Below are 24,674 nucleotides of genomic sequence, written 5' to 3' on the forward strand. Positions count from 1 at the left end.
AGTTGGCATGGACACAGTGCAGACAGGAATTCCCCACAGGAGTGGTGATTTGAAGGTAAAGCATGGGCTGTTCCCAGCCGTAGACTAGAGAAACTTCCCCCCAGCTGATTCGATTACTGGGTCTTGCAGCTTAGAAAGTGCTGGAAAACAGATGATCTTAAAGCAATTTTTTACTTCTTATGCTGAAATACAGATAAAGTGAGCATTTCAAGTAGTGATTTTGAAGACGGAGTGTGAGGGTTGGAGACCTGCCTCATACCAGCTCACTCAAAGGAGGAAATACCACCACTGTATTGTCAAAGTTGTATTTAGTAGCTCCCTGTAACTAGGAGAAGTGAAAGGAAGAAGGGAAGGTTCTTCAAATCCCTCCTTACAGAGGGTTTTGAAATATAGTTGTTGAGGTGTCTCAGACTAGAGAGTGTGTTTTCCTGGTTCCCTGATGATGCCTGGCTGCTCCCCACTACCCTTTTGCTCTTCCTTTCTGCTGCTTCCTGCTGCCTTCATTTTCTTCATGAGCATGCAGTGATAATTCCCCTGATGTTTACATGTGACAATCTTAAAGGGAAGGGTTGGGAAGGAGCATTTTGGATTATCAAATGGTTTGTGTGCACTTTCATAGGAACGAAATGCCACACATTAAGTTGAACTTCTGAAGTTTTGTATGCAGCTTAAGAGAATAAACTGAATAGAAGTTGGTAAACTTGTTTACGAAAAGACAACAATAAAAGTACCTTTCAGTTTCAGTACTTGCCTAATGAATTAAGAAAAGGCAGTGTTATTGTGATATTTTTATGTTTCTTTAAGCATATAATCATGTTTTGTTTAATGTTGCTGATCTGGAAACAGAATTCTGAATAGACTTTTAGAAACTGCCTCAAAATAAGCCTTTGCCCATTGCAGGCATGATTTCTTTCTATGTCTTGTATGTGTGTCTTCATGTACTTCCTTAAAAATTATCTGGGAAACTGGCAGTTCAAAATAGTGTAACACAGAATGACTTTTCTCTATTTCAATAAGAGAGAAGTAAAAAGTCTCAAATATATGGACACTTGCATTAATAAACCATCTTTTCACCCAAAAGAAACACTGAGGAATACTCCTGTCTTTTTAAAAACCTAATTTGTATCCATATTTAAAATTAAATCAGTATGTATGCAACTTCGTTTGAAAATCTTGGCCCAGAATCTGAGACCTTAAACCTACCTATATCTAATTGATCCCATCCATATATATTAAATAGCACACAATTAGATTTTTCTAAACAGGTTGTTTTTCCCAGTGGCCATTCTTGCTATCCCAGATCTTTCCATTGACAGTGTTAAGTTGTATTTGTTGCTAGGCATGTAACTGTGGAGGTTAATTACTTGTAAATTATGCTTCTAAAAAATTACTGGTATTCTGTTTTAATAAACAAAATATGTAGTATGGTTGTCTTTAGATAACATTATATAAAAATGTGTTTGTGTCAAGGCAGTGTTTGCTCCTATGGAGTCTTTGTGGGCAGCCTTAGTGGAGATGGATGCAGTCTCTTATATTTGGCCTGCATGTAAATAGAATAAGAGTTTCCAGAAAGGAAAGTAGGTCTTAGTCATACTGCCTTTCAGGGACAGCTGTGCTGCCTTCATTTTTGGATCTTGCTTTATTTAGTAAATATCATGGCTGGTATCTTGCATCTCTTCTGTCATCAGCTAGTTGGGGTGTACTTTGCTCTACACAGCTTTGGATGTAAGCACATTCAGTATCACTGTCCAAGCTCTGCAGTCTGAACCCTGGGAGCTTTTAATTTGCTTCATTTGTTTGGATTTGGTTCTTAGCCCCTGCCATTCCTTTGTTTCACAGGTAGGGAAGGTAGCAGAAAGTTTTTCTGATATGTAAGGAAAAACTGAACAAACTGCTTTACTTAGATTCACTGCATGCACTTTGTTGCTCCATGAGCAAAAATTAATCATTCTACAAACTAGAATTCTTGTTGTGGAGGGCTTCTGGGTAGCTTCATAGGCCTTGTTGTTTTAACAAGTCCCAGTGATGGTTTTATTGTTACATGATTTTTACTTCATTTAACTGCGTGTGTTGTCATGGTTTGATGGTCTTGTTGATATGTACCTGGCCATACAGAAAGCCAAGATAAATGGGAAAAGGCTTTCTTAAGCAAACAAAGAATTGGACTAGCCCTTCATCTGATCACTGCTTAGCATTGGTCTGATTTTTCCCTCAGTACCTTTGGAGTTAAATGTGCATTTCTTCTCCATGGCTGTGTTGTAACTCATCTGTAACTCTGCAGCAAGGGGAAAGCAGTATCAACTGTTAGGTGTGTTAAGTGTGTATATTGGTTGAGAAAGGAGTATGCTACCTGCAGGTGTAAGAGGAATTGCAAAACGTCAGCAGTTTTGGTACTTGTTAATATTTGACCATCTTTTCCGGCATGACCTTTCTTCAATAAGTTTCCACTTCATAATTCCCCACCCTTGTCCTCTCCATTAATCGCACTTTGATTTAAGAGTTTGTCTCATTTGCTGAGACATTTACAGTAAATAAAGGTTAACAGTATAGATTTTTTTTGAACAGCAGGCTCCAGACATTTATATGTGTCAGACTTCATGATGAATTGATGTAATCTCTAATAATGACATACTAAGAAGGGCAAGTACCTTAGAATTCAAAAGGAATCCTGCTGTTACTGTTTCTCAAGCATCCCTGCCTGATTTCAGACTTTGGGTGTTTTGGAGGCTAGAAGATGGATACCAACTTTAACCAATATATTAAAATGACAAATCAGTTTCCTTGGAAAAAAAATTGAAAATACTGAAAGCCTATTTGCTTTTATCTTCCCTTCTTCAGGTGCGGTGATGACAATGCAGATGACAGGAGTTCCAGGGTGACCAGACTTTGCACTTACTTTCAGCAGAAATATAAGCACCTCTGCCGCCTGGAGCGGGCAGAATCTCGTCAGAAGAAATGCCGGCACACACTCCGGAAAGCCTTGCTGCAGGCGGCCAGCAGAGAGCCGGAGCGTACTGGGCAACTGATACAAGAACTCCGAAGAGCTACATGTGCTCGTAGCAGGTTAGACCTTCCTCTGTGACTGCAGTAACCTGGGGTCTGGACAGGGTGGAGATGGACAGAATATCAAGCAGCTGAAATGCTGAACTCTGAAACTGGTAGGCATGCACAAGGCAGAAAATCCTCATAAATGCCTGTTGGTGGAGTAAAGTAAACATGGCATACAGGGCTTTCCATGAAGAGAGGCATTCTTCAGCTTTGCGCTTTAAAACGTGGATTGTTTTTTCAGCAGTACTGGGGTCCGAGTCCTTAAATATTACAAAACAAGTTAGTGACCTGCTAAAGTTTATTATGAATTAATCTACGTATTTCAGCTGCCTTCAAATACGTGGTACTTTACTAAGCCCAGTTCTTTAGAAGGTGTGCAGTCTGGTTTGCAGGTCACTGCTTCAATTCAGATTTTGTTTTTCAGACAGCTTTTTCTGAAAAGTCTGTACCTCCTCTTAATTATCTTCCCAGCAAATCAAGCTTCAGTTCATGCTTTTTGTTAGATTTAACTCAATCTAACATTAAATGAAACCTGGCAGCAGAATAAATATCTTCTAACAACTCTGAAGGTTACCTTCTGTGGGAATTCTTTCTAGATAATGTCAACATCCCTCCAGCTCTCAGCATACTGAGAGTTGGTTGGTTCATATTTGTGCAGGAGCAGAGTAAGTCTGAACCTTGGTGTTATGTCTGGGGTATCAGCAGCATACTTTTGCTGTTGTGATTTTGCTTTACAGGATGTATGACTGTGGGGGTAGGAGAGCCTAACATGAGAAGCAGGCTGGAATAGGGTACTGAGAGTATATTCTGGTTATGGGATGCTATTTTTCCTGGACAGCAGGCTGTGGTTCCTGAAAGTTGGAGGGTTTGTTGCTGGGGAGGCGGGATGATGCTGAAGAGCTAGGGGTTTTTTTGGGGCCATTTTTTCCATTACTTTTGCCTTCTGTTATGCAAAAAAGATGATGTTGTTTTGGTAGACTGACAAAGCCAGGTATGCCAGTCATCACTGCTCTGGTTAATTTGAGTAATCACAGCCTTTTCAGTTATGAAATTTTTCACAGGAGTAATATTGCTAACTAAAACTTTGCTCAGTCAAAGTGCAGTCGATGACAGAAATGGCTGAAGGAAAACAGTCAGGCTGCAGTCAGCTTTTTGTCAACCTAGAAAACAACCTGTACAGAGGTGAAAGTCAGCCCTGGAATCATCAGCTTTGTCTACATGAAGGTGACAAATGCCTCGAGAGCAGGGCAACACCAAGCAAGCTGTGTAACGCTTACAGTACTCATCCACACTGCTGTCTGGTCGCCTGCTTGCAGCTCAGGCTCAAAACACTGAGGCTGTGCTGAGGGAGCACTCAAGCTCTGGGCACCTGCTGGTGGATTGGGCTGTAGCACATTGTTGAAGGAGAGCTTTTACCCATGTTGGGCACAGTCAGGCTCTACCACTCCAGAGATCAATCTAAGTTTGTCTGAGCAGATGCTTGCATGTAAGCTCTGGGGTTGCTCGGCATGTTTTGATTTATGAACAGGCTTGGAAGCACACTTGACTGCCCATCTAGGCATACTCAATACATGGTATTCTAGAAGTTGACCTCATTTTAAGAGTCACCTGTGTTGACACTCACCTTCTGCTGTCCTTGGCTCTGTTGCAGGATATTGTACTGTTTACGTGGTAGTAGCACACAGCATCTTTCATTACAGTTATGGCCCTTTGAAATAAGCAGTAATCCTGTTACCACAGTCACGCCTTCGCCTGTTATTGTCATCTGTCCCTGTGTAGAATCTGGTAATAGTGTGCACCCATCTGAATCATGACACACACATGTGTTACAATTTTTCATCCTACTGTGCCATATTCAGTGCAATAGTTTTGCTAACTAACCACCTGAGCCTGGGGTTTTGTCTCTAAACTCTCCTATGTTTCTTTTCTTTCCAGCACAAGCCAAGTGAGGCAGAGGGATGCAGAACCAACAACCTGTAGTGGGACTTCAAAAGGAGAACAGTGCACTAACAAGGCCCTTCCATTTACCAGGCATTGTTTTCAGCGTATCCTCTTAACACAGTGTGGAAGTTGCATTCAGGCATGGGTGTTGCTCTGTTTTAGGGTTTTTTTTGTTTGTTTGTTACATTTTTGCATTGCAAATAGTTTTCACAACGAAATACTTGTTTCTTAGTGTCTCATCATCACTCTTAATTTGTCTCCATGATTTGGGTCTGTAGACAGTGGAGATAAGTAGTTTGCCAGTGGCATCTCTTATAGTCATTTTACCTTTGTAAGCTGTTTTTGGTGGGTGCACATTAGATGTGAACCTTGATTCTGAAGGCTATAAGCAGGCAGACTTCTGACCTGGAATACTTAAGAATTTTGCAGACTGTCTTTTTTGGTTTTAGCTGAAGAATTGTGCTTTGGTTGGAGTGACTTCTTTTGTTGGAGCTTATAAGTGACTAGTGCTGTTCCAGTGGCTACCAGACTGCAGCACCTTTTCAGCCTTTTTGTTTGCAGATGCCTTGTTTGTCTTGGTTAATTTTTGCAGTCTCCTTAGAAGTAGTCTGCAGAGCAGCTCAAAATCTCTCTATGAGAGAGCATCATGGTGTACAGCTGTGTTTGGGATTTGCCTGGTGATCCTGATTTTTTTGTTTTGGCTTGGGTTTTTTTGTTCTTCTTTATGGTCTTGCTTGTTGGTGTACATAAAGCAGAGAGGTCAGGACTAGTGATTTTACCCTATTTTTTCCCCTTTGCACTTCCTTCTCAATGGAAACTGTTTCTCCTAAAATGAACAGGCTCTTGGTTCTGACCCATCAGTACAAGTCTGATGGCTGGACTGTTCTGAAGGTTTTTAATTTTCTTTGTTCTTTCTTTTGCATTTTAACATTTTATGAACATGCAAAGTGATGTTGAGGTGTGAGAGCTGTTCAAGATGGAAGGAATGCTTCTAATATTGTTTGAAAAAAAACACAATGAAACATCTGTTTGATTTGCTGTAAGTCTGGAAACATTTTCACTCCTGCAAGGGATTTTTCTGAAGGAAATCTCAGCAAGCTTACATTTGGATTTACTTGACCTTTCTGTCTGATTGCACATCTTTTTTTTCAGAGGAGCAGGAAGGATCCTGAAACTTCTTTGTCTGTGCTTTAAAGATAAATGCCAAAAATGTACCCTAAAAGATTGAATTAAGAAATACTCTTTCTTTAATGTTTCAGTATGGATTGTCATTAGTCTGTAAGGAAATAGTTCTGTTGACTACACTGTTCCAACTGCTTCTATTGATGTATTGATTAAAACTCCAGGAAAAGGCTTCTTTTTGCTAAGAACTCATTAGTGAAATGACTGCTTCTGTAAAACTATCTCAATATATAATAAAATCATTAGAGATTCTGCATTTTTGCAGTTTTTCACTTTAAAAGTTGGGTTTGAGCTTTACCTAGCTTTGAACTTGCATAACAAAGTTAAAGTACTCATTAAAAATAGCATCTATGGACAGGTAGAGTTGAAGGCTCTGATCTTCATCAGATTGATAAATCAAAGGGCATTCCTCCATCATTACCTTCTGTGTTATTCCTGATTCAGAAATGTACAGATATCTTATTGAACCGTTCTCAGCAGCTCTTCTCAAGTTGCACAGCCAAGTTTGCAGACGGTCAGCAGTGCTCTGTGCCAGTTTTTGACATTACACATCAGACACCTCTGTGCGAAGAACATGCCAAAAAAATGGTAAGTACAAAGCCAAAACTGTAATTTATGTATTTGTATATTGGGAGCATCAGGAGTTTTAACCCCCATCTTTCTATGAACTCTTGCTTGGCTACTAGGAAATTTATCAACTTAAGAGCTTGTTTCCTTTTATTTCTCCTAAGAGGGTAAAATGTGCCAAACGTTCCCATTTAGTATGAAGTATGTTGTGAAAATCTTTTACATACTTTTGAGGAGGTAGTAAAACATGCATGAGAATGTCCTTCACTGGAAGAAATCTGATTAATCTCTTAAATCGGGAAATAGAAAATCACTGTGAGAGATCCTGTGGTTATTTTATTTGGGCTCACTCCTGATCTGAATATAGTATGAGTGTGGTGTGAGTAAGAACACTCCTTCTCAAGCAGTCTCAGTACATGGGGCCAAAATTTTCTAGAGGAAGTGTAGATAGCAGTTACAGACGTACAAGTAATGGATTTGCTATTTTATTTGCCTATTGGTGACTATTAGAATTTATCTTTAACCTCCTTCAGGGATCTGTGAATCCCAGAGGAAAAGCAGTGGCCTACTACAAGTTGAGAGAATATGGAAATAAAGATGATGTTCTCTGCTCTCCTTTTATGCCTCCCATCTTCCAGAAAAAGCTTTTAGAATAATTCACAAACCCTCTTCTGTGTAGCCCCTCCTTCAAGGCATTAGGCATAAAACTCCTGAAGACTGATGGTGGCTGATTTATTTTTTTCATTGGTCAGTGATTGCTGCTCAAAAACAATGAAGCCTCAGTTGTTTACCCACATCCTTGCCCTCGTCATACAGCATTAATTCTGTTTCTTCAATGCTGTCCTACTCTTTTATGGCAGTGGGCAATTGAGGATGTTGGCTTCAGCTCCTGCACACTCTTCCCATTATCTCTACTTCACAACAGTGTTCTGTCTTCAATACTTACAGGAATGCTGCCAAAGGTTACAGTTTTGCAATTATTTTAGTTAGGGTTTGCTATGATTATATTTAAAGCAACACTGTATGATCTCCTATTTATCATACCTCATAATATGATATATGATTGTTGTTGTTGGGATCGATGAGAAAGGAAACAGCTTAATTTCTGTAACCATGCCTGGGTGTAAGCTAGCAGTCTCTCTTGGATTACACGTGAACGTCTGTGGAATGACCAGGGGAAAAAAAAAAGTAATACATTGTCCGGATATGTTCTCACTGTTACTGTCTTGTTCCCAAAGGACAACTTCCTGAGAGGGGACAGCTCCCGTAAAGTTCAGCACCAGCAGCAGAGGAAACCCAGGAAAAAAACAAAGCCACCTGCACTTACCAAAAAACACAAGAAGAAGAGAAGGCGAGGCCCACGCCGGCCCCAGAAACCCATTCCTCCTGCAGTGCCCCAAGGGAACCTCACCATGCCTACCAGTGTCTCACTGCCAGTGGAGATGCCCCATATACGGTCAGTGGTAGCTCTGCCTCAGTTTCCCATTGCTACCTTCAACGTTGTCAGTGTTTTAGATTTGACTAATTATTTTGTTTGTTGTATAAAATGCTGCATTTTACCTATGTAATCAATAGGCTAACAAGCTTCCTAAAGAAACCTTCTAAAAGCATGGATATGCATTTGTAGTAGTTGTTTGGAGGAATCAGAATTGAACATGGGGGACTAACGGTACTTTCTGTCTAGGAGCCCCTCAACGCCAGAGCTGAGTGCCGATGAGCTGCCTGACGACATCGCCAATGAAATCACAGACATTCCACATGACTTGGAATTGAATCAGGAGGACTTCTCTGATGTCCTGCCACGGCTGCCCGATGACTTGCAAGATTTTGATTTCTTTGAGGGTACTGATTTATTTTGTTTTATGCTAACGTGAACACAGTCAGTGAACTGAAAAAGGGAGTGTTTCTAAAGCTCATTTTGAGGGGCTGCTTGTTTTCCTACAGAGGTAATAAATTCTAGACAAGGAAGTGTGCATTTGCTTTATTGTTTGTGAGCTCTGAAGTAAAGCCAACATTAAGAAGGCTGTTGTGTGTAGTTCTTGCTTGCTCTTAGAAGTACTGCTCTGAAAATCTTAATTGGTTTAGGATTTTAATAATTCATTTTACATTTTTACTGCCTGTCAGTGTTGCAGTTTAATCACGAGTATTCTCCGTAATGGCATCTTTCTGCCATCGAGTGGGGCTGGAATCACAGTCAATGTTGGCCTTTGATAAAAGGAGAAGAGAGTGAGAATAAAATCTTTAAATACGTTTTTGAAACTAGCTTTTGATCAGAGCTGTACTTGAATTTCTGGATTCTAAAGCTTAGTATCTATCACATACAACAAAGAAATTAGAACAGCCCAGCATTGGGGTATGTGATTTCTTTGGTCATTTTCTGGTATGAGGTGACATCAGACTGTTTGAGTTGAAATTAACCTAAATTATACTGACTGTGTGACTTTCAGGTCCAGGCTGTAATGTGGTAAGTAGGAGGGAGTTTGTGGACTATTTGTGTTATTGCAGCATTGAAGAAAATCTCATTCGCATGCTTTTACTTTAGGTCTAGTAAGCTGGGGAGGTATCTTGTAGTGGAAGAGGAGGGTGGAGAGAGGGAGTTCCATTGAAGAGGAAGGTGTAATTTCTCATTTTTTACTTTGCTTATCTAGTTAACACAGGTGAATGAAATTTTCTGTGTACCGCAAGCCATTCTGGAGGGTTATCATACTCTGCTGCCCTATACTGAACTGTCTATATGTCTGCAGCCTCAGAGTGCCAGTGCTGGGCTCACCTGAGAGGAGTGTGCTAACTTGTGTGTCCTTGTTTCTGCAGGTAAAAATGGAGATCTGCTTCCAACCACAGAAGAGGCTGAGGAACTGGAACGGGCCCTACAGGCTGTGACTTCTCTTGAGTGCCTGAGTACCATTGGAGTACTTACACAGACAGATGGTGTGCCAGTTCAGGAGCTGTCAGATAGAGGGATAGGGGTGTTCTCTACAGGTGCTGGAGCTCCAGGAATGCAGTCCTTGAGTCGAGAGGTTAACACGGATCTGGGGGAGCTGTTGAATGGGCGTATAGTACATGATAATTTCTCCGGTCTGGAGCTGGATGAGAACTTGCTCCGTTCTGCTACCTTGTCCAACCCACCTACGCCCCTGGCAGGGCAGATCCAGGGGCAATTCTCAGCCCCAGCCAACGTTGGCCTTACTTCCGCCACTCTGATAAGCCAGAGTGGCCTTGGGGAGAGAGCCTTCCCAGGACAATTTCATGGACTTCATGATGGCAGCCATGCCTCCCAGAGGCCCCACCCTGCCCAGCTGCTGAGCAAGGCAGATGACCTGATCACCTCACGACAGCAATACAGCAGTGACCATTCACACTCCTCACCCCATGGAAGCCATTATGATAGTGAGCATGTGCCGTCTCCCTACAGTGACCATATCACATCCCCTCACACCACATCCTTTTCTGGTGATAACCTGGCAGCTACCTTCTCAGCAGAGATGCCCATGATGGCACAGCACTTGCTCCCAACTCAGCTGGATGTGCCACTTAGTGGGGTGGTCAACCCCAGAACTCACTGGGGAAATCTTCCTGTCAATCTTGGGGACCCCTCTCCGTTTAGCAACCTTCTTGGTGCAGATGGACACCTCCTGTCCACCTCCCTGTCCACACCACCTACCACCTCGCACTCAGAGACCACACAGCCTGCCTTCGCCACTGTGACCCCCAACAGCTCCAGTGTGCTCCCGGGGTTACCACAGACCAGTTTTAGTGGCATGGGTCCTGCCTCCGCTGAACTCATGGCCTCCACCTCCCCTAAACAACAGCTCCCTCAATTCAGCGCAGCCTTTGGGCACCAGCTGAGCTCCCACAGTGGCATCCCCAAGGACCTGCAGCCCAGCCACAGCTCCATAGCTCCTCCCACGGGCTTCGCAGTGACCGGTGCCACCGCTACCAGTACCAATAACGCATCTGCGCCCTTCACCACCTCCAATTGAGCTTGTCTGCCTGGCTCTGTGCAGGTAGATGGGGGACCTGTGTTTTCTACCTTTCCTTTTTTCCTTTTTCTTTATTTTTTTCTGTCCTCCCTTCCTTTTTTTTTTTTTTTTAAGAGGGGGTTGAGAAGAAAACCCCTGCTTCAATACTGACCAGGGTTAGCCCTCTGTGAACCTTGCTGTAGCGTTCACATGTGCTTGTTATGCACCGGTGCTCATTTCTTGCAGGCAGGTTCACCGTTCCCAAAAATTCCTTAAGGATACAGCACAGTTACTGGATGCAATTGATCTTAAGAGTAAGACCTAGAAATAGAAAGATACCTCAGATTACTGATGCATGTTACTGTTCCCTAGGGTTTGGATCAGTGCTTGCCATCCCTTTATCATCTGGTTGAAAGTTTTCCAGTGGGCAGAAGTTTCTTTTTTTTTGTTTGCTTTTAATTTGCCCTTTTCCAAAGGTAGCATCTGGCATGGAAAAACCTGGCTGCACACATTGATTGAGAATGCTGCACTGAAGTCCTAAATCAAGGTCATGGTTCAAGATGAGTTTGGCATTTTCTTAAGATAGTCTCTTGACCTCCTCCTCTCTGTGCGTGTGTGTGTTTGGGGTGCAGGGAGCAGCAGTTCCTTTTCTGCCTTTGGTGAAGAAGTGGGAGTTGTCCCCTTCCAGAACTGGTCACTGTTCTTGCATGCTGATTTTTTGTTGTTTTGTGGGGTTTTTTTGTTTGGGTTTTTTTGTTTGTTTTTGTTTTATTGTGATGATTTTTAATTCATTGAGCAGCAAGGGGAGCGGTTGACTGGGTGCCCAGAAATATGAAGGCTGATACAAAGTTAGCCCGGGGGGAAAAATATTAAACTAAACCAGAAGGATTGAAATAGAGCATGAGTGAAGATGAGTAAAGATTCCTGTGCAGAAATTCCCTCCTTTGCTGAATTACTGTGGCCTTGTAGCATTGATAATTTGCCTTTTTGAGTGTGGCTTTGTCCAAGAACTCCTTGCCTGACAGGCTGACAGGTATTCCCCAGCTGAAACGGGAAGAATTTGGTTGGTATTCTGCCCATCCACACAAGTCTAGGTCAGACCCTTTGGTAAGTTTCAAATGGATGCATTTCTCAAGTTATATCTAGCTACTGAAACTTTTTTGGATAGTTTTCCTCCCACTGGGAGCCATATAATTTATTCAATGTTTGTAGGATTTGATGCTCTCCATGGGAAGCTGAATGTATGTAAGGAACTAGCAAGTACCTATCAGCAGTCATGGCTAACCAAAAGAGAAATCACTAAAGCAAAATAGAGAGATAAGAACCCCTTCTGTCTGCAGCACAGTTTTGCCTTTACTGCCCACCTGCTAAAAGGTAGTATTCCGACTCTTTGGTAGTGATTTCAGTTCTTAAAGAAAGGAGTCCACTAGCTTCTAGATTTTTATGGTTTTTAATCCAAGAGATAACAGCAGCGGAAATTCTTAGGTGTGTTTAATTGCATCTCTTTATCAGGAAGGGAAAAAGGAACTTGCTTGTGACTTTATAGGGCTCAAACTCGCTACTGTACTCTAACTGTAAAAGTAGCTCCTACTTAATGTAACAAGTCTCTACTCTTCTTTATCTCTGAGATGCAGATGAGAGAGAATGGAAAATCCCACATTTCAGTCTCTTACTGACATTTCATTCTACCTTACAGTAAAACATCCTATCTGCATGTATTCTAAGTCTAATTCAGGAAATTAAGAGATACCAAGCACATGTAACGGAGAGGCCTAATAAATCATTTGAGCAAGGGATCATTGAACCAAGTTGCTATAGAAATTCATTTTGTTAGCAGTCAGGCCCACATCAGAATCTCTTGACCCAAACCACTTCTTCCGTCGTGCTAAGGAACAGAATTTAGATGGGATAGGTCCTGTGTCTTCTTACTATCATAGCAATCATTCTGTCCCTCTTTTCTTGAAAGATTTTTCCTCCTTAAATACGAAGGAGTATGGATGATGCATATGTTCTTTCTGAAACTGCAAGTGTTATGTGGGTGGAGGAAACAAAAATGATTTTCATGCTTCTGTTGTTATGAAGTCCTTATTTCATACTTGGTAAAATAGATCTTAATAATATAAGCCGAATATTTTTAAGTGGTGATTTAAATATGTTTGTAACATTTAAATGTTTTTTAATCATGTAAAAAGTGGAAGCCTATGAAATCCTGCTTGTGATTGTCCTGCTGATTGAGGAATGCCCAGTGGTATTGTGAGATGAGACAAATCTGACAAGGCATTTATTTATGTTTGTATTATGTTCCCCATACTTTGTTGAGGAGACAATTGTTTGATTTGCAAATGGATTTTGTTGTGTCCGTATACTTTCTTAAATGTGTTGGGATGACTGGCTGAAAAAGAGTGGAGAATTAGTATACCAAATGGTTAATTCTTTAATCTGTCTCTGTATTCCTGTCATTTTAGAGGATGTTAATTTCTGTAAATTGGTTTCAGGGCTTTGGTCTTGGTATTTTTCTTGTGCCCACCAAACTTTAAAGAAGCTGCAGCTAGTGCAGGGTATATTTGCCCCACATTACATTTCTCTTTCTTAACAAGTGCAGGGTGTGAGGGGAAGGGAACAGACAGTCAAGTTCTGCTTGGTTGCATTGGTATAAGTTATGAAGGAGCTCTTTGATCTAAGGCCATTGTGAGGTTGTACTGGTATAACTGGGAACAGAACCCAGCTCCTAATCTGGGCATTGATTTAGACAGGGAATTTCAGAATCGGGAAAAGCTCTACAGGTCCGTAATTCCCATTTGAAATCAATGGCCGTTATGTACCTACCTGCATTCCTTTAAGGCAGCCTAGGATAGCAACTCTCTTCCCCAACTTAGACTTCAATTTTTGTATAATTGTTGATGACTCTTACCTGGAAAGTGACTACGTAACATTTTTCAGTGAGCAAACTAAGTTTGCAATAAAGCTGCACTTTTAAAAATAGACTTTGGTTTGTATACATTTGAAATAGGAATCCTTCTGTCCTGTTTGACACAGAGCTCTGAAATGGGCCACCACTTTTGCCTTTTCCTGGTTCACCTCCTGTTTTTTCACTGCCGCTGATTTCATGGTTACAGCCTTCTAAGCGGTTACGGGTCTTGATCTTAGCTTTACATGGTGGATCATTCCAGGTGGGCTTCTGCGCTCACACAACCTGTTGACTTCAGTGAATTAGTGTCTTACTGTTGGATGTGAGAGATCCAGTCTAAGATGTATGTGCAGCCAGTTTCACACCTCTTCCTCTAGGAAATACTGCAGCTTTGGTTAAGGTGGTCCTTGAGGCCATTATCTATGTGGTTCCCAAGTAGAATCCATGCTCTCTTGCAAAGATTTTGGAGTATCATCTTGCATAGCAATTAGCACTCTAATCACCCTTTCACCAAAGAGCCAGTGTAGCAATTTCAGTCCATTGATTTGAGATGGTCAATGCCTGTCGTGCCCTTTATGTATTAACAAATGGAATAAAGGTAGTTGAACCTAAAAGTTAATTTCTTTACATAAGATTTGAGTTTTAAAGAACTGAAAAAAATAGAATAAAATACAAGGAACATAATTTTTGTAATAATAGCACCTCCATTAGTCTTTGTATGAAAGTACTTAACATGGGATGAACTTTGACAATATACAGGAGCAGCCTCATGCTCTCCTGGTGTTTAAGGCATTGTGTAAGAGACACTTTAATGTTTCCTTTCACTTAGGAAGACTGCCAACTTTGAGGGGAGCCATATGTGCTTAGATACCTCAAAGTTGATTTGTTCTTTAGCCTTGTAGTTACTATGATACAAGATGTTTGCCTGATGCAAGGAGATGGAAAAGATGCATCATTTTGTCTTCTCCTGCCTTCCAGTTCCTCCAGGTTTTTGCTTAATTCCCTTCTTGTTAGTAGCATTCTTCTCTCTTTGGTTGGCATAAAGCTTTAAATTGATAATGCTGACAGGTAGCACAGTTTCAGGTCTGCCTCAGGTGCTGAAGATGGCAACAGCTAGATTGCCCACTTCATTCAGCAGGTTAGTCAAATGAGGATTTGCAGTACTCATTTGGAAGGCCCTGAGAAGCTTATCACTTGCTAGGCAAAACTCAGAGGTGGTTTTAGAGTACAAATACAAGGAAGAAAATACCAGAGGAGAGTCATCCATAATAGTAAAGAAGCCAAGCAAAGTGGCTTTTTTTTTTTGGTTTTGTCTTCCTAGAAGGAGATGGGTATTGAATAATGGGAAGTTTTGTTGTGAGTTGTTAGGCACAGTGTGCTGCTACTGGCTTCAGGGGCATGGCTGGGGCAAAGCACCTAAGATTGAACTTGCAAGCCAGTTGCCAAATTCAGTTTGCAGTCTGACTGTGAGCACATCAAAGTACAGTCTGGGCTTGAATCTGCTTGCCAGGAAAGAAGTCTCATGAAAGAATATAATCAACAGTGGACAGATGTCTTCTCTGAGAACATGGCCCTGATGGTTGTGCACATGTGTTAGTCTGCCTCTGAACTCCAGCTCCTGCCCGAGCTCCTGCAGCATCTTGACTGCTGTGTTTCCTTGTAGGCATCAGCAGGGCTCCAGGGGTATTTCTCACTGTCTTTGTGCTGCAATGAGCTGGTGAATTCTCCAACAGTATGGGCCTTGGTGCAGGGAGGTGAGAATTCTTAGAAGAGCCAGCTACCTGCAGTTGAATCTTTCAGGACTTGTAGGTCGTATGTTTGGTGGCAGGAGGTGCTTTCAGCAGACAAACAGTAGAGAGCTTACTTGCAGTGACCTTCTGCAGTGAGGTAATGGTGTGGGTGTCTGGGCAGCTTCCCTGGTAGGGTATTTAGTTTTGCTTTTGTATTTTTGCCATTTCCTGTGAAGGCTTCTCACTGCAGGCCTGTTGCAAGGTCCAGTGTTGGTGGCAATATTAACTGAAGGAATAGTTTTGGGCTAGTGTACTGACCAGATCTTCAGGTCTTTCTGATCTTCTGGGCCACATTTAATGATACAGTGTTGTGGGATTCTTGTACCTCCTTTGTTTCCTTCCCCTCTACATTCTTCTTTATTCTTCTCCCATTCTGAGATAGTTCTCCAGTGTAAGTAATGCCAACTGGTAAGTCTTCCATGGTCCTGAGCAAATACAGCTGTAAAATGAAAAGGAGGAGAGATTCCTGCATTTCTTAACATACATTTCAAATGCTAGAAAGATAATGCAATAGATCAGAGTATTTCACAAATCAGTGAGTAAGATGATGCTTCACAGCACGCTAATATGCCATAAACTAGATGCTGTAGGTACAACATTGTTTATGGGAGTGCACATGCTAGCAGTGAATGTGCAGGTGTTTTTAGCAAGAATTTAGCTTCTCACAAGTTCCTCTTCTTTTGAGAAGTGTATCAGTAGAAAGTCATGAGGAAAACCATAAGTTATTATTCTTAATATGCACAAGCGCAAATAAAAGTAAGGAGACTTGGTGGAAAAATCTACATTTCTGTTTACAAAACTTAGACTTTAGGAGGAGAGGCCTGGTCATGAGAGGCCTTTAGCTCTATCAGGGGAAGTTTTGCTTTTGTCCTTAGAATTAGACAAAGCACTGTTGTTGGGAAAGAAGAGTTTGGTGGAGGAGAAGGGGTTATGCAAGACAAGTCTTTTGACAATTTTCTCACTAATGTTTTCAGCCCTTTTTTAAAAAAGAAAAAAACCTGCCACATTAGTGACTGGTTTGGGAGTTTTTTCCTTGCTGTTCTGCTACTTCTTCTGGTTGTTGGGTTCTTTGCTTTCCACTGTTGTATTTTGCTTTTGCATACTCATTCTCTGTCTACTGTGGAATAAGGTAACATAATGGAAGCATGAAAGGAGAAAGTGGGCTTGGCCACAGATCAATTGCAAGAGTTGGAGAAGACTTTCTTTTTTTTGTCTCCTTGAAGTAAGTGCTGGCATCTTTCAGTCTACTCTGGCTAATAGAATTTGGTTTGGAAGTGAACAGGAGGAAACTTGTGCTTTTGACCTTAAAACTGTACTTACCCAATACAGAAAAATGCATTCTTCCTGCTTCTCCCTGCTAGTCCCCCAAACACACACACACAGTGAGATGCCCAGAGTACCTGTGTATCGACCACATACATGTGTTGACCTTGGTCAAGTAATGCTAATGTTTTACCTGCTTTATGTTGTCGTCAGCCAGTGCCCACAGGGGTGAACTCTGGATAGGTGACATTCCCAGATATCCTCTGGAAAACTTTAACTTTGGTGCAGATTGCTCTGATGTAGCTAACTGCGATGGCATTGGCTTCTGCTTTGGAGTGGACTGATCTACCCTGAAATGACTCTCTGGCCTGCTTAAACGGTGTGGTTGGTTCCCGTGCAAATAGATTCATTCTAAAGTGATGGACATTTCGATTCTCATGCAAAATAGCTACATCCTACCAGAAGGGGTTGAACCAGTTTCTCTGAACAGTGATGACCTTCACTGTACAGTTTTGGGTATGTCTCAGGGATTCCTTGTAGAAATAAGGGCAGTTAACAAAAAAAAAAAAAAGAAAAAGAAGAAAAACATGAATAGTTTTAAAAGTAAATAATAATTTAAGGTAGAGCGTCACCTAAGTGAGAGCGCAAGAAGGAGAAATCTTTGTTCAGTTTTATAGTCCACAGTGTCTGGCTTAGGGACTCTTTCTCTTCTCGGGGCTCTCATCTCAAGTTCAACGTACAGAATCTTTTTCATCACGCTCAGCTTTAAACTTTTTATTTAAAGATACCCTTCCCCAATGAGCTTTCAGAATACTTATTGTAGATTTTAAGAGAAATGGTATATTAATTTATGCTATTAACATCACCTCATAAATTATAAGTTTTATACTAAAGCTGTATTGAGTGTAATGAATTATGTTGCATATGTGTTTTTAATAGCTATAAAATTATATACAAGCTTTTTTGGAAAAACAAACTAGTGAAGCACCTTTTTACACTGGATCTTTGCCGTGTCAAGGTGTACAGCTATTCTTTGCTACCTTGCAGATATCTATATCTACATATAGATATATATATATAAATAAAATAAAATGGTATCCTGTATCAACAAGCATAGAACTCTTTTTAACCCTTATATTACTGTTCCTATAACTCTTTTTAAATTGAGTGTTACATTCTGCAATAATTTATCTGTGGTTTGTACCTATGATTAGAAATTTAGTTACAGGGTAAATAGATCAAATTAAAGAAATCCAACTACTGTAGCTGGAAGTTGTGAACCAAGTTTGTAAGACCTTTTCTTTCTTTCTTTTTGGTTTTTTTTTTTCATGTATTTATTTCCAGTTAGCTCTGTGAGTTGGGATTTGAAAAGTCAGAACATTAGGAATCTACAGTGTCTTATTCAGGAATTTTTACCCTCCTTTCCTCACAAAGGAATTCCCACTGTGACTTATAAATAGAATTAGACTGCTTGTGTGCATGTATGTATTATATATACACACAAAAAATATGCATTGGGGGGGATGTATGTGCGATACGAATGTGTATATTGTATGTAGGTCATAGTTTTGTAAAGAGAAAAGTAGTCAAGAGGTGATGGAATGTATTGTAGAAATGTGATTATTTAGTAGGGGGTTGTTACGTCCTCACTGTTGTATATATGAAACTCTCTACTACATAATCTTCTGTTATAAGGCTAACTCTGATATCATGTCAATTTTACTGTTTTTTAAATGAGTTGCATTGAGCCCTATTTAAAATGCCATGAAAATACCAAGCTCCCAAAGACAGCCTTGAAATAAAACTAATGGGGGAGGAGGAGAGATGGGAAAAGTGAGTGATGTTTTTCAGGAGAAATTGAAATGGGAAGGTTTGCATTTGATGGATGGGGAGGCATGGGAATTGCTGTATCTTTGCAAATTAATACCCAAATCTCCTGTGGTCTGACTTGGAAAATGTTGTCAATCAGTGTACTTGTGTTTTCAGATTAGGTTGTAAGGGGCACTGTTTGTGTTCTGTAACAGGATCTTGTCTTCAAAGTAGATTTATTTTCTTTCGCGAGGGTTTTTGTGTATATTAATTTTGCCCCAAAATTGCTGTTGTGGCATTGCAGAACAAAATACATTTTCAGTCCAGGGAGCTTCACTTGTGCTGTGAAATTCTGAATTTAATTATGGCCATTTAACTTTTCCCTCCCCTCCCTCCCCCCTGTAATTGGAGATGGAAGATTTCGTTATGGAGAGTTCTCACTTGCAATTGTGAGAACTTAGAAACATTCTTACAGATTGGCTTATTCTTCATACTGTTCTGTTTAGGCTGGAGAAAGCAACCTAATTGTTATTTATTCATACAGTATCACTTTTAATGATGATGATCCTGGTGACTTTAGAAATCTGTTTAGAAAAACAGAGCTTCCAGTATTGCACAGACACTTGAATTTTTTGAAGGCATTTTTTAAGCAGTTGCAAATCAAATCACAATTTTCAGTTATATTTTTTTAATACCCCTCTCCCTATCAACACCCTCCACCCCCCATCCCCCCACCCCCCGGCATCCCTCCCCCTTTCCTCTTCCCCACAATTCATTTCTGGCACATACACATACAAGTGAAAGGGCAGGGAGGTGGAAGTTGTCAGAGGCCTTTCCTTCTGCTTATTTGATGGTAATGGGAGTTACGAGCATAAATCTTTTATACCTTTATGGTGAAGTATATACCCATTTTTGTGTATACCTGTACAGAAAAATATATCTGTATATGAGATGTTGGTAGCACTTTGCGGAATGTGGACTTGCCCTCATGATGTACAATAAATACGTATGAATGCAATCAATCTAAATCTATATATACATGAATACAGATGTATAGGTGGGGTATACGTTGTATCACACACATGTACATTAGTTGTAACATGAGTGAGTGTGTGAGCTAAAGAGAGAGACTATCCACATACCATATGTGTAACAGGTAAGCACTTGTGCCAAACAAGGTTGTTTTAATTCTTCTGAGGGATTTGGATGACATCAGTGACTGATATGAGCTTGGTCACCATTGATCTGTGTTACCTCAACCCTCACAGTGGAGTTGCCTTGGTACGTTTTGCTCTCATTTATTCTATATTAGTATCATTGAGGCCTCTTGCAATGCCGACCTCTTCTGCTTCTCTGCTCCATTGCGTCCATTCCAGCTCCTCCTTGTCCCTGCGCCTCTACTGTTTCTTTTGCTATCAGCAATCAGGTCTAATGGCCCAATCCATTGGGCTTATGCATTAGGGAAATTCTCTTGGTGACTGTAGTGGAAGCTGAATTGGGCCCTAAGCACTTGCTTGAACTTATGCAGAATTTCCCAGCTATTCATTTGGCTTGAGTATGACAGTGAACACAAACTTTTCTTAGAACCTGATGCAAAGCTTCCTAGCATACTAAAAGGTTGACCTGGCATTGTATTTTAGAGGTAAATGCTCAAAAGTAGAAAAATGAACCCACCAAAAACTGTCTTCAGTTTTCAGCCACAGGGAGAAAAAAGGGAGTTTGGTTTGTGTTTCCCGTAGTGCAGGCAGTAAACACAAGGCAGCCTGTGCTCTGTGCTGAGGAGTGGGGTTGTCATCAAACATATCAAGAGAAACACAGCTTGTTATATTTTACCATCAAACAGATTTTAAAATGAGCTGCAGAGTTGACCATTGACGTGCTAGCACTTTGCATCCAGTTGTGTATTGAATGATCTCGCTTATGTAAGTGTATTGTGGTTTTAAGTGTTTTATTTTCTGTTTTCTGGCTAAGTGGAGCTTCTGTATCCTTTTAGCAGAAAGCAGCTGTCAGAACCTGCTCTGTCACATTTAAGCACTGTTAAAACTCCTGGCTAACTGAGGCTTCAGTTTCAATAGAGAATGCTGCTCCAGTTCTGTCATCGAGTCATACTGCATTCCATGTTTTCCATATGGATATGGCATGATTTTTTTCTTGGCCACAGTTGAGCCATGGAGTTTGTCTTCCTTGCATTTCTATTAGAAAAAGGTAACTGATGTGCTGTCCCATCTGAGCTTTCATGCAATCATACGCAACAATTTCTATGATACATATGTTGGGGCGTGTGTATGGGTATGTCTGTACTGTGTGTGTATAATACTTATACACACACGTGTATTACACTATTTCAGTTTATGTATGTGGAGAACGTACCTGTTGGTTCTCTCCTGATATATACTCATGCATACGTATATTAAATATGTATATAGAGTGTAGATGTCCTGCATATACATGTGTATATGTTACGAACCGTGGTTGGCAATTTTTTTCCCCCCACTCTTTGCAAATTGCTCTCCCTTACGACATATTTTCACTGAAGCTGCATTGTATAGAAGAAATGGAGAAACGTGTTATCAAAGTTTTATTTTAAAAAGGAGACTCTTTTTAATTATCTAAAGCCATCTAATTGTCCTCTGAATTTTTACTAGAAGGGTTGTTATTTAAACAAAAAAAAAAGAAGAAAAAAAGAAAACAAAAAAAAGGAAAACAAAACAAAACAAAAAAAACCAAAAGCAAGCAGACAAGCCCTTACTCCCACCATCGCTCATATGGACATAAGGAAGAAAAGGAAACAAAAGTTTCTATGTATTTATTTCCTTCAGAGGTTTCTGAGGCATTCTGTAATTGCATTCTGCCCCATCCCCCTCTTGTCCAATTATAATTAATGATTCATGGTTTCTTTTACAGAGCTTTTTCCCTCATTTCTTTTGTAAATCATTGTTCACCTCCTACATATAGTAGTACTGATATCACTGAGGAGATTCCATGTCCTTCTGTCCATTTTGGGAGAAGTACCAGTGCATCGCTATTGTGTTACATTTTAACATAGTTTGTGGAGGATGGATGTTCTTACTGAAGATGTCTGTAACAAGTCTTTAACTTATTTAATGTGAGAAGCCTTCGTTGGAATCTATAGTTTGTTTCCAATGAGTTTCTACAACAGTTTTTTCATCAACATATTAAGTAGTTCCCTTCTTATTTGATTCCTGAGGTTTTAGGGTTTGGGTTTATTGTTGTGGGTTTGGGTTTTGTTGAGTTTTTTCTTTCCAATTCCATGAAATGTGTTTCTGCAAGTGCAGCAAAACAGATGTCAGGATCTCAACCAATATCCTTTTTGCAGTTAAGGGTAAATATCTTTATCCCAGATTTAATAAAAGAGAAGTTGGAAAGTGGACAATCCAAAGTGCTTAGAGGGAATGCTCACTCTTTTTAAGGCTGTCTCAAGAGAAGTTTGTGTTTGGTGTCATTTTAAAGGTACCTTGATCACACTTTGATATCAGAAACAGCCTTGTAACAAAGAGCCTCGTACAGTTGTTTGGCCACTAGAGTTTAAAAAGTAAAACAAGTTGCAGTGGGAAAGCAAAGGTGAGGCAGTGTCTTTTGAACCAGTGAATTGTAGCTTGCAAACGTACCTGATTTTGAAGTAACTGCATGGTAGCAAGGATTAGCAGTCTCTTACACCCCTTCCTTCTTCCCTCTCATCCCCGACATGTGTTCAGCATACTGTACATTGGGAAAAATAAACAACTTAACTCCAGCAAAGCTAAATCCACTTAATGACTGCTTAAAGGGAACATACAAACTTGCATTGCTGCATCCCGTCTCGTGGTATTAGCTGGAAGACTAGCTAATACTCACAAAAAGCCCAGTCCAGATTCCTTCTGTGGATGTATTGCTTTTGGAGAGTGTGGTGCATGAGGATGCCTAAGAAGAAGGGTCCCTTCCTGTGGGGTGCCTGGCAGCGATAGCAGCTCACACTACTGCTTCTAGTGCTGGAGGCTCACAGACAGCATTCCAGGGGCGGGTAGGGAAGCTCGTGTTTGTACTTTCCCTTTAAATAGGAAAGGTTGGCTCTCATGTTCCTCATACTTCTCAATGAATGTACTGTATTACCATTAAAAAAAAAAAAAAGAAAAAAAAAACAATGAAATGATACTAGATTGGTCTCCTTTTGTTATCTGGTCCTTGTTTAATTTGTTTAAGGGTTTTTGTATACAAAAGTTTACATTTTTATGTATATTTTTCTTGTGTAAAAACTGATGTAATATGTGTATAAAACACTGTATGTATTATCTGTATATAGTGTGACAAAATGATTTTCTTTCTTTCTTTTGGATGTATTAATAAATCTTGCTGTGAAGTAGCTGTGTTTACTATGTTGAAACCCTGTTCCTCAAGCCATTTTGCCAAGTCTGAGATATATGAATATTGCCCAGGCTGCGATCTAATCCATAAAATAATTTCTTTTTTCTTTTAAAACATATCCTAAGTACAGTTATTAAACTGTCCTTAGCTTAGATAGCTGCAGAGTCTGATTCTGCTCTTGTTTATTCTTTATTTCTTTCTAATGACTTTAGCTAATCAGTTTTGCAAACAAACCAGGGTCTTCAGTCTCGGTCCTGATTCTAATTATAGTGCCTTCTAGCTCTGCATCACTGGCCTGGAGACCAGATCCCCCTCATCTTATTTTCTGGTTTGAGTTTACAGAACTGTACTTGAAATACAGTTTAAGGTGTATCAAATAGATTTTTTTGTTCCTTACTTACTGTTATGTTTTCTGAGGTCTGAACAATATATCCCTGCTGCATCACCAGAACTGGTAAGTTGGAGTTTGGCATTATTTTGAGGATTGGTATATGGATGAGAAATGAAGGTTGCTGTGGAGCTCTGGTCAGCTCTTTGGCAGGATTGCAAGGCCACGGCATGCATGTAGTGATTACCTGGATTGCCCAGATGTTGGGAATCACCACTGCCTTGTTTAGACACAGACACCTTGCTGTGGCTGGTGCAAACTAGGCTGCCTTGGCTGGCACTAACCTTCCAGTGCCATGTTTGCTCTCTGAGAACAGCTTTTCCACCTCTCTTCAGACAGAACTATGCCTTGGATGCTTTGCAGTGAATAGATGGCTGCTGCATCTTCCCCTTTGCTTTCTGACACAAGGGGTATGTGCTTCAGCTGATGCTTGCCTTGCTAGTCTTCCATCTCCAATATGTTTGAGATTGTGACTTCCCAGGGTAAGTAGTCATGTCCTAGGTGAGACTATCTTCCAGGTTCTGGTTTTCATAAACAGTCTCACTTAATTCTGACCTGATCATCAGAATAACCATGAACAGAGATTGATGAGAAGGGGATTCAGTAATCTGACTTTTCTTCTTAATGAACAGTGGATCAGTTGTTCTAGACAGTGTAATTAGTGCAGCATTTCACAGTGCTTGGTTGTAATTCAGGCTGAGGGGTAAGCAGTGTCAGTGAATGATGCAGTCTTCCATGCTAACACATGCTGCAAAGGTTTTATGGCAGAGGACGCAACTGGATTGTGCTTTAATGCCTTGTCTTCCTGAGAGATGAGAATACACTGAAGTGCTGCATCCAGGCATTGGTCAAGAGAGTGATCACATTAAAAATGAGACAAAGTAAGCAAAAGGAGAGTGCAGCAGCATAAGTTCAATGCAGTATGGCTGGAGAAAATCTACCCTAAGCTTGTCCATTCTAGGGAATTTTCAGGGTCTATGATAGTTGTTAAAAATCTGCTATTAACAAAACAGCAAAAGTAAGTTGCTATTTGGTGTAAGATTTGAGGCCACAATGAAGAGTAGGGTTTTTCCTTAGGGATGACTCCCTGGCAGAAGCAGAGTTGTCTGGTCTGGTCCCAGCTGGGCATTCTCCACTGTGGGCTTGAAGAGAATAGGCTTGAGACTCTTCTGCTGACTAAGACGGAGACCAGCTGAATCACCTGGGTTTCTTTCCAGCATTTCCTTGAGCAACAAAGGAATGCTGCTCTTAGAAAATGATTACATGGCTCTCAGCCTGAAACTTAACAAAAACAACTGGTCATTGCTCTAGTGCAGCATTTCAAAACACAAATAGGCTTTGTTTGAAGTATCTGTTCAGGAAGAATGTGGTTCATCTTTCTCTGTATTTTAACAGTCCTCTTGAGCTCCAGCAGTAGTCTTTTAATAGTTGGCAATTCTTTTCTCAGGAAAGCTCGT

At 40.6% G+C, this 24,674-nt stretch overlaps 1 protein-coding gene across 1 annotated transcript in view; it reads left to right on the forward strand.

Annotated features, from left to right (window-relative positions):
- Positions 1-10,822, forward strand: part of INO80D (INO80 complex subunit D) — a 33,061-nt gene extending 22,239 nt beyond the window's left edge. The window contains exons 7-12 of the mRNA XM_013127902.3: positions 2,839-3,063; positions 4,984-5,093; positions 6,626-6,759; positions 7,977-8,194; positions 8,423-8,580; positions 9,550-10,822. Of these exons, the coding sequence (XP_012983356.1) occupies positions 2,839-3,063; positions 4,984-5,093; positions 6,626-6,759; positions 7,977-8,194; positions 8,423-8,580; positions 9,550-10,718 (2,014 nt within the window). The 3' untranslated portion in view covers positions 10,719-10,822. The remainder of the gene's footprint in view (positions 1-2,838; positions 3,064-4,983; positions 5,094-6,625; positions 6,760-7,976; positions 8,195-8,422; positions 8,581-9,549) is intronic.
- The last annotated feature ends 13,852 nt before the right edge of the window (positions 10,823-24,674 follow it).

This window comes from Melopsittacus undulatus, chromosome 8 (genome assembly GCF_012275295.1).
Source record: "Melopsittacus undulatus isolate bMelUnd1 chromosome 8, bMelUnd1.mat.Z, whole genome shotgun sequence".
NCBI lineage: Eukaryota > Metazoa > Chordata > Aves > Psittaciformes > Psittaculidae > Melopsittacus > Melopsittacus undulatus.